The sequence below is a fragment of the Zalophus californianus genome, chromosome 10 (genome assembly GCF_009762305.2).
Source record: "Zalophus californianus isolate mZalCal1 chromosome 10, mZalCal1.pri.v2, whole genome shotgun sequence".
Lineage (NCBI taxonomy): Eukaryota > Metazoa > Chordata > Mammalia > Carnivora > Otariidae > Zalophus > Zalophus californianus.
In genome coordinates this window covers 1,353,086-1,362,119 of record NC_045604.1, presented here as the reverse complement: position 1 = coordinate 1,362,119, position 9,034 = coordinate 1,353,086, and the positions used below count along the sequence as shown (strand labels likewise).

The 9,034-nt window shown below is 42.3% G+C and overlaps 2 protein-coding genes across 7 annotated transcripts in view; both read left to right on the top strand.

Moving 5' to 3' along the window:
- The window catches only part of ASH1L (ASH1 like histone lysine methyltransferase), a 195,873-nt gene that overhangs the window by 167,687 nt on the left and 19,152 nt on the right, over positions 1-9,034 (top strand). For all 6 annotated transcript variants that reach the window (XM_027613237.2, XM_035722526.1, XM_035722524.1 and 3 more), the window contains one exon: positions 8,884-8,992. In XM_027613237.2, the coding sequence (XP_027469038.1) occupies positions 8,884-8,992 (109 nt within the window). The remainder of the gene's footprint in view (positions 1-8,883; positions 8,993-9,034) is intronic.
- On the top strand, positions 975-2,001 carry LOC113933289 (28S ribosomal protein S15, mitochondrial-like). Its single transcript, XM_027613242.2, has one exon. The coding sequence runs from the start codon at positions 975-977 to the stop codon at positions 1,749-1,751; it is 777 nt and encodes a 258-aa protein (XP_027469043.2). The 3' UTR covers positions 1,752-2,001.

The window sequence follows — 9,034 nt, the reverse complement described above, 5'->3', positions numbered from 1 at the left end:
AGAAATGATCCTCCCTCACAGTGCCTACATCATTCACTTCACTTCATCTCACTATGTAGGCATTTTGTCATCTCACATCATCACAAGGAAAGGAAGAATGAGTATAGTAAGATATTGAGAGAGGGGAGAAAGAGAAACCACATTCATTTAACTTTTATTACAGTAAATTGCTATAATTGTATTTTATTATTGTTCTTAATCTCTAACTGTGCCTAATTTGTAAGTTAATCATAGCTATACATGTTTAGGAAAAAACATAGTATATAGAGGGTTTGGTTCTATCCACATTTTCAGATATCCACTGGGGGTCTTGGAACATACACCACACAGATAAGAGGGGACTGCTCTAAGAGTCCTATATGAAAACCCACAGCAGGGCACCTGGGTGGCTCAGGTGGTTAAGCATCTGCCTTTGGCTCAGGTATGATCTCCGGGTCCTGGGACCAAGCCCATGTTGTGCTCCCAGCTCAGCAGGGAACATGCTTCTCTCTCTCCCTCTGCCCCTCCCCAGTGCTCATGCTGTCTGTCTCTGTCTCTCTCAAATGAATAAAATTTTTTATAAAAATCTTAAAAAACCCACAGCAGACAATTCCCAGTAAAGATGGAAAGCTTTTCCTGTAAAGTCAGGAACTACATAAGGATGCCCACTTTTGCACTTCTATTAAACATAGTAGAGGTTCTCATGAGAAAATTAGAAAAGAGAGAGAGAAAAGACATTCAAATTGGAAGGGAAGAAGTAAATTTAACTTTATTTGTGTATGACATCTTATATGTAGAAAATACTAAAGACTCCACAAAGAAGTTATTAGATCTCAGAAATAAATTCAGCAAAATCACAGGGTACAAAGTCAACACACAAAAATCAGTTACAGATTGGTCGAGCCTGAGCCAGCATGGCGGCGCCCATGTAACCCGGTTTGTGCCGCAAAAGGGACAGCGGCCGTGGTGCCAGCCCCGCACGGTCACAAGTCACCATGCTGAGGACGGTGCGGAGGGTGCTGAGGTCGCTTCGGACCCAGGCAGTGGCCCAGGCCCTAGTCCTTGGGCTGCCGGGTGGAGCGTGTGCCAGGCCTCCCTCCCTCCAGTGGGGCCTTCCCTCTCCTCGCAGTGTCATCCTCCTGGCTGTTTGCGGATATGCCACCCAGAAACCAGTCCAGCCCAGCCAAGAAGATGACCTGCCCCCTTCCACGCTGCTCAAAGACTACCAGAACATTCCTGGAATTGAGAAGTTTGACCATGTCGTGAGAAGACTCTTGTCTTTAGAAATGGCAGACCAGAAGGAGAAGCTAAAAATCAAGCAACAGCAGCTGATGAACAAGATTGTGGCAAACCCTGAGGACACCAGCTCCCTGGAGGCTCGAATTGTTGCCTTGACTGTCAAGATCCGCAATTACGAAGAACACATGCAGAAACACCGAAAGGACAAAGCCCACAAGTGCTGTCTGCTGATGAGCATCGATCAGAGGAAAAGGATGCTCAAAAAGCTCCGGAAGACCAACTACAGTGTCTTCGAGAAGTTATGCAAGGAGCCGGGGATTGAGTACATCTCTCCCCCTCTATACCACCGGAAAGGACACCGACGCTGGGCAGCCAAGAAGGCCCTGTGCATTTGGGTCTTCCAGGAGGTACAAAAGCTCAAGAAGCAAAAAAGGGCCTTAAAAGCTAAAGCAGCAGCGGCCCAGAAACAGGGCCAGAAGAACCCAGAGAGCCCTTCCAAAACTGGACCAGAGGCAGTCAAAGAAAACCAATAAATTTTATTTGAGTTCTGTCAAAAAAAAGTTACATTTCCATACACGGTGAACAATCCAAAAAGGAAATTACAAAAACAATTTCATTTACAATAGCACTAAAAAGAATAAAATACTTAGGAATTAACCAGTGAGGTGAAAGAATTGTACCATGAAAACTACGAAACATTGCTGAGAGAAAAATAAAAAGGGACACCCTTGTGGCTCAGTAAAGCGTCTGCCTTTGGCTCTGGTCATGATCCCAGGGTCCTGGGATCGAGCCCTGCATCGGGCTCCTTGCTCAGCCTCTCCCTCTGCCTGCCTCTCCCCCTGCTTGTGCTTGCTCTCTCTCTCTCTCTCTGACAAATAAGTAAAATCTTTAAAAAAAAAAAAAAAGGGGGGGTGCCTAGGTGGCTCAGTCGTTAAGCGTCTGCCTTCAGCTCAGGTCATGATCCCAGGGTCTTGGGATCGAGCCCCGCATCGGGCTCCCCGCTCAGCAGGAAGCCTGCTTCTCCCTCTCCCACTCCCCCTGCTTGTGTTCCTTCTCTCGCTCTCTCTCTGTCAAATAAATAAAATCTTTAAGATAAATAAATAAAAAGAAAAAATTAAAGACATAAATTAATGGAAACACATTCCATGTTCGTGTACCATAAGACTTTATATTGTTAAAATATGAACACCCAGAGCAATCTACAGATTCAGTACAACCGCAGCAAAATCTCAAAGACTTTTTTTGCAGAAATAGAAAAACCCAACCTAAAATTCGTATGGAATCTTAAGGTTCCGTGAATAACCAAAACATTTCTTAGAACAAAACTTGAGTCATACTTCTTGATTTCAGAACTTAACTACAAAGTTACAGTAATCAAAGCAGTGTTTTATTGGCATAAGGACAGAATGATAGACCCATGAAAGAGAATAGAGAGCTCAGAAATAATCCCTCACATACGTGGTCAAATGACTTTTGACAAGTGTGCCAAGATCATTCAATGGAAAAAAAACAGTCTTTTCAATAAATGGTGCTGGGAAAACTGGACATCCACATGCAAAAAAATGAAGCTGGACCCTTACCTAGCACCATATGCAAAAATTAACTCAAATAGATCAAGGACCTAAACTAAGACCTAAGGCAATAAAACTTGTAGAAGAAAACTTAGGACAGAAGCTTTATGACATTGGACATTGCAGTGATTTCTTGAATATGGTACCAAAGAGAGGCAAAATGGAAAAAAAAATAGATTGGACATCGTGAAAATTTTAAAATTTTGTACATCAAAAGACACGGAGGAAAGAAGCAACCCACAGAATGGGAGAAAATAAACATGCTGATTCAGAAATGGGCAAAGGATTTGAATAGGGATTTCACCAAAGAAAATAATACCAATGGTCAATAAGCACATGAAAAGGTGCCCAGCAGCACTAATCATTAAGGAAATGCAAATCAAAACCACAGTGAAGAGCCCCTGGGTGGCTCAGCTGGTTAAGCATCCGACTCTTGATTTTGGCTCAGGTCATGATATCAGGGTTGTGGGATCGAGCCCCGTGCCAGGCTCTGTGCTCAGCCAGAAGTCAGCTTGAGACTTCCTCCCTCTCCCTCCGCACCCCCACTTGTGTGCATGCGCACACACTCTCTCACTCAGATATTTAAAAAACACACAAGGAGATACTACCTCAGACCCATTAGAATGGCTACTGTCAAAATAACAGAAGAGTAGTGTTGGTGAGGGCATGGATGAATCGAGATCCTTTCACACAGTGTGTGGGAGGGTAGAATGATATTTCCACTTGGGGAAAACCATATAGAGGAACCTCAAAAAATTAAAAATAGAATTACTATATGACCCAGCAATTCCATTGGGTATTTACACAAAAGGACTAAAAGTATGGCTTTGAAGATGTATCTGCACCTTCATATTCATAGCATTCATAATAGCTCAAATATGGAAGCAGCCCAAGTGTCCATCAGTGGATGAATAGATAAGCAAAATGCGGTATATAGATACAATGGAATTACTCATTTTTTAAAAGGAAGGAAATTTTGCAACATCCTACATCATGTATGGACCTTGGTGGCATTATGCCAAGTGAAAAGAGTCACGAAAAGACAAAATACTGTACAATTCCACTTATGTGAGGTACTTACAGTAGTCAAAATTATAGGTAGAATGGTGGTGGGGGTGGGAGGAATAGGTGGTTACTGTAAGTGTAGTACTTCAGTTTATCAAGACGGAAAGAGCTGTGAGCATGGTTGGTGGTGATGGCTGTACAACAGTGTGGGTGTACTTACTGCCACTGAACTGTACACTTTAAAATGGCTAAGATGGTAGATTTTATGTTATGTCTGTTTTCACACAACTTTAAAAGATAATTGGATAGTTTGAGGGGTGCCTGGGTGGCTCTCGGTTAAGCGTCTGCCTTCCACTCAGGTCATGATCCCAGGGTCTTGGGGTCAAGTCCCGCGTCAGGCTCCTTGCTCGGCGGGGAGTCTGCTTCTCCCTCTCCCTCTCCTCCTGCTCCTTCTCTCTTTCTCTCTCGCTCACTATGAAATAAAATATTTTTTTAAAAAGATAATTGGATAATTTGAACAGCTATTTTTGTAAATTTTTTAACTTTAGGTATCACACAGAGACAGATTTTAAGTGTAAACTACCATCCATTTTTACAAATGTATACACCCATACAACCCACATCCTTATCAACATATAGAACATTTCCATTGTTTCAGGTTTAGAATCTGGCCACCTCGAAGGCAAGCAGTGATGTGGTTTCTGTCACCAGATTTGTTTTGCCTATTGCCTCTTGCAGAACTGCACATATATGTAGTCTTCTGTGTCTGGCTTCTTTCACTTAGAATGTTTTTACAACTTACCCATGTTGTTGATTTGTTGATTTTTATTCTGGACTAATGTTCCTTTGTATAAATTCACCACAGTTTATCCATTTCCCTGAACTTCTGTTTGGAGAGTTAAATAAAATGAACAAATTCCTTAAAAAAGCACAACTTAAAAAACAGCGCGAGAAGAGATTAAAAAGTCTTGACTATCTACCAGTGAAATTGAATGTATAATTAACAGTTTCTGACAAAAGCTCCAGGCTCAAATATCTTCATTGATAATTCTTCTGTATACTTAAAGAAGAAATAATGTCTGTACTACCAATATCATATAAACTCTTTCATTTCATACTTCTAGTATAACCTTCATCTGAAACCTAACAACACTGTTAAGAGAAAGAAGAAATACAGGCAAACATCTCCAATGAACATAGACACAAAAATCCTCATTAAAATATTAGCAAATCAGGGTGGCTCAATCGTTAAGCATCTGCCTTTGGCTCAGGTCATGATCCCAGGGTCCTGGGACCGAGCCCCACATTGGGCTCTCTGCTCTGCAGGAAGCCTGCTTCTCCCTCTCCCACTCCCCCTGCTTGTGTTCCCTCTCTCGCTGTGTCTCTCTCTGTCAAATAAAATCTTTAAAAAAATATATTAACAGATCAGCTCTAGAAATATGTAAGAAGGTTGATACATCATGACCATGTGGGGTTTACTCCAGGAATGAGAGATTGATTGGTTTAACATTCACAATCAATGTAACTTACTACGTTAACAGAATAAAGGCCAAAAAAATCATATATCATCTCGATAGGGGTAATAGAAAATAGAAAAGGCATTTGATAAAATTCAGCAGTATTTATAGGGGCACCCTTGATCTCAGGATTGAACTTTTTTTTGTTTTTTTCAGATTTTATCTATCTGTTGGAGCAAGCATGTGAGCAGGGGGAAGGGCAGAAGGAGAGGGCCAAGCAGAGGGCCGAGCAGACTCCCTGCTGAGCACGGAGCCCAACATGGGGCTCAAACCCATCCATAAATAGCACTGACTGTAAAGGAAATGAACTGATAAAATTTAAAATTTCATCGAAAGATGATAATATGAAGTTAAAAAACTAAGCCATACGCTGGGGAGAAGGTATTTACAATGTTTATCTGACAAAGAATTTCTTTATAAATACAGAATCTACAAATAAATAAGAAAGTCCAATTTTTAAAATAGTTCAAAGAATAAGCACATCAGAAAGAATATAAACGTATTCAAAAAGAGGGGGGCCCGGCTGGCTGTTCATGACTTCCACTCAGGTCATGATATCAGGATCCTGGGATCGAGCCCCGCGTCTGGCTCTGCGCTCAGCGGGGATCCTGCTTTTCCCTCTACCACTCATGCTCCCTCTCTCTTTCTCAAATAAATACAATCATTTTTTTAAAAAAAGTAGTCAATAAACATAAAATACGGGCTTGATATCTTTAGCCATCCAAGAGAAATATTAAACTGTGCTTGAAAACTACATACTCCCCCAAAATGGCTACAATCAAAGAATGACAATTCAAGGTGTTGCCAAGCATGTCGTATGACATGAAGGCTTTTAGATGCTGGTGGAAATGTAAATTGCTGTATAACCACTCTAAAAAAAAACGTTTGCCAGTACCTGTCAAAGCTAAACATACCCAGTAACTCCGCAACCACACTCCTCAGCATGTCAGAAGACATACAGAAGTGAGTGTTCATGTTCAAAAGGCATGTGCAAGAATATCCACAGAAATTTTTTTAATAACAGCTAAAAAACTACAAGCAATCCACATACTTAACAGGTATCTAAATTGTGCCGTATTCGTACAGTGGGGTGCTACACAGCAGAGTAAGGACACACCACAGCTACAGGATAACACTGAGTGGAAGAACCAAGCATGTGACTGTGCCTCCTACAGGGTATTATCCTGTATGATTCCATTTATATGAAGTTCCAAAGAGGCAAAACTAACCTGTGGTGATAGAGATGAGCGTCATGGCACATCCTTTGTGGAGAAGGTACTAACTGGGAGAGAAAGGTTTCTGGGAGGTTACACAGGTGTAAAGATGCATAAAATTCAACAAGCTAACTATATATCTGGGATTTGTGTATTCTCCATATGAGCCCCCCAGGGGCACCTGGATAGCTCACTTGGTTGTATCCGAGTCTTGATTTTGGCTCAGGTCGTGATCTCACGTTGTAGGATCGAGCCCTGTATCAGGCCCTGCGCTGGGCATGGAGTCCGCTTAAGATTCTCTCCCGGGGCGCCTGGGTGGCTCAGTTGTTGAGGCGGTCTGCCTTCGGCTCGGGTCGTGATCCCAGGATCCTGGGGTCTAGCCCGGCATCGGGCTCCCTGCTCGGTGGGAGGCCTGCTTCTCCCTCTCCCACCCCACCCCCCGCTTGTGTTCCTGCTCTGTCTCTGTCAAATAAATAATAAAATCTTAAAAAAAAAAAAATTCTCTATCCCTCCCCTCCCCTCCTCTTCTCTTCCTTCCTCCTCTCACCCTCTCCCTCTCTCCTCCCCTCTCTAAAAATAAATAAGAATCCCCCCAAATTTTTTTAAGTTAGTTTATTTTATTTAGTAATCTGTACACCCAACATGGGACTTGAACTTAGCAACCTCGAGATCAAGTGTCACATGCTTTTCCGACTAAGCCAGCCAGGCATCCCACAAATCCCCCCAAAGTTTTAAAACAGTTACAGTATATAATCAGATTTTAAATGTTAGGCTGTAGACCAAGGGTCCTTAAACTTCTGAGGTGTGCCAATAAAAATTTACAAAGTCATGGTGGGAGTTTGCTATAGTTTGCCGACCACTAGCATAGACTAAAACTGATTTCCGAATTTGTGGGGGAATAAAACCTGAGTATATTTGATAAGGATAGGATCCAAGCTAAACCTTGATGTGTCTGACATTGGCAGGGAGACAGGAATGAAACAAGAGAAGAAAAGCTGTGGCATCAAACAGCCTGGATTTGAATCCCCTGGTTTTGAATGCAGCTTACTTGCTATGTGACTGTGAACAAACTGTCTAAGCCACAAATACTTCCTGTATAAACTAGGGATCCAAATACCGTCTCACCGGGTGGTTCTGAGGGGTAATGAGCTAACCTGTTATCAGTATGACATGGTGGTTAAGATTTTGAAGCCAGACTGCCTTGATTTGATACTCAGTTCGATTCCCTCAGTTATTAGCTGTGTGACTTTGGTAAGTTACTTAACCTCTCTGTGTCTCAGCTTCCTCATTTAGAAAATGGGGCTGTAATGCTACCTAATAATAGTGCCTTTTGGGGGCACCTGGGTGGTTCAGTCAGTTAAGCCTCTAACTCTTGATCTCAGCTCAGGTCTTGATTTCAGGATCATGAATTCAAGCCCCACGTTGGGATCCACGCTGGGTGTGGAGCCTACTTAAAAAAAAAGTGCCTTTTTTATGCTCTTGTTGGGAGGATTAAATAAGTTAGTACAACAAAATGTTATAATTAATGTAACAGTTAATAAATGATAGCTGTAGTTATTACATAAAGCATCTAGAATAGTACAAATAAATTATTAAGTAGTTACATAAAATAGAACCAAAGATTTAGGGGTGCCTGGGTGGCTCATTCGTTAAGCGTCTGCCTTTGGCTCAGGTCATGGTCCCAGGGTCCTGGGATCGAGCACCACATCGGGCTCCCTGCACCGCGGGAAGCCTGCTTCTCCCTCTCCCACTCCCCCTGCTTGTGTTCCCTCTCACGCTGTGTCTCTGTCTGTCAAATAAATAAAATCTTTAAAAAAAAAAAAAAAAGAACCAAAGAGAGAGATTCATATAATAAGGAGACTCATGCCATGTTTTAGAGGGACTTTGAATACCAAGCAAGAAAAGTTAAGACCTATTCCAACTGACAACATAGAGCGTGTTTTCCAGAAAGCTGATTGAGAACTATTAGTCTGGCAGTGTTCCACAAGCTGGACAGAATAGAAGAGAGATACTAAAACTGAAGAGATTGGCCAGGAAACCCCGAGTAATTGGACACAGAAACAAAGGCAAATTTGAAATCATACCATTTCAGGCAAGGTATTAAGAATCTCTGCCTTCAGGGCGCCTGGGTGGCTCAGTCGTTAAGCGTCTGCCTTCGGCTCAGGTCATGATCCCGGTGTCCTGGGATCGAGCCCCGCATTGGGCTCCCTGCTCAGCGGGGAGTCTGCTTCTCCCTTTCCCTCTTTCCCTCCTCCTTGCTCATACGCACTCTCTCTCTCTCTCTCTCTCTCTCAAATAAATAAAATCTTTAAAAAAAAAAAAAAGAATCTCTGCCTTTAACCCTGCCCTTCTCTATAGGTCTGTCAACGGAGTCTACCGGATTGGACTGTATGCTCTAAAAGACATGCCAGCTGGTACTGAGCTCACTTACGATTACAACTTCCATTCCTTTAATGTGGAAAAACAGGTAGGCATAATCAGTTCAAGAGGGAGGTGGGACTTTGTCACA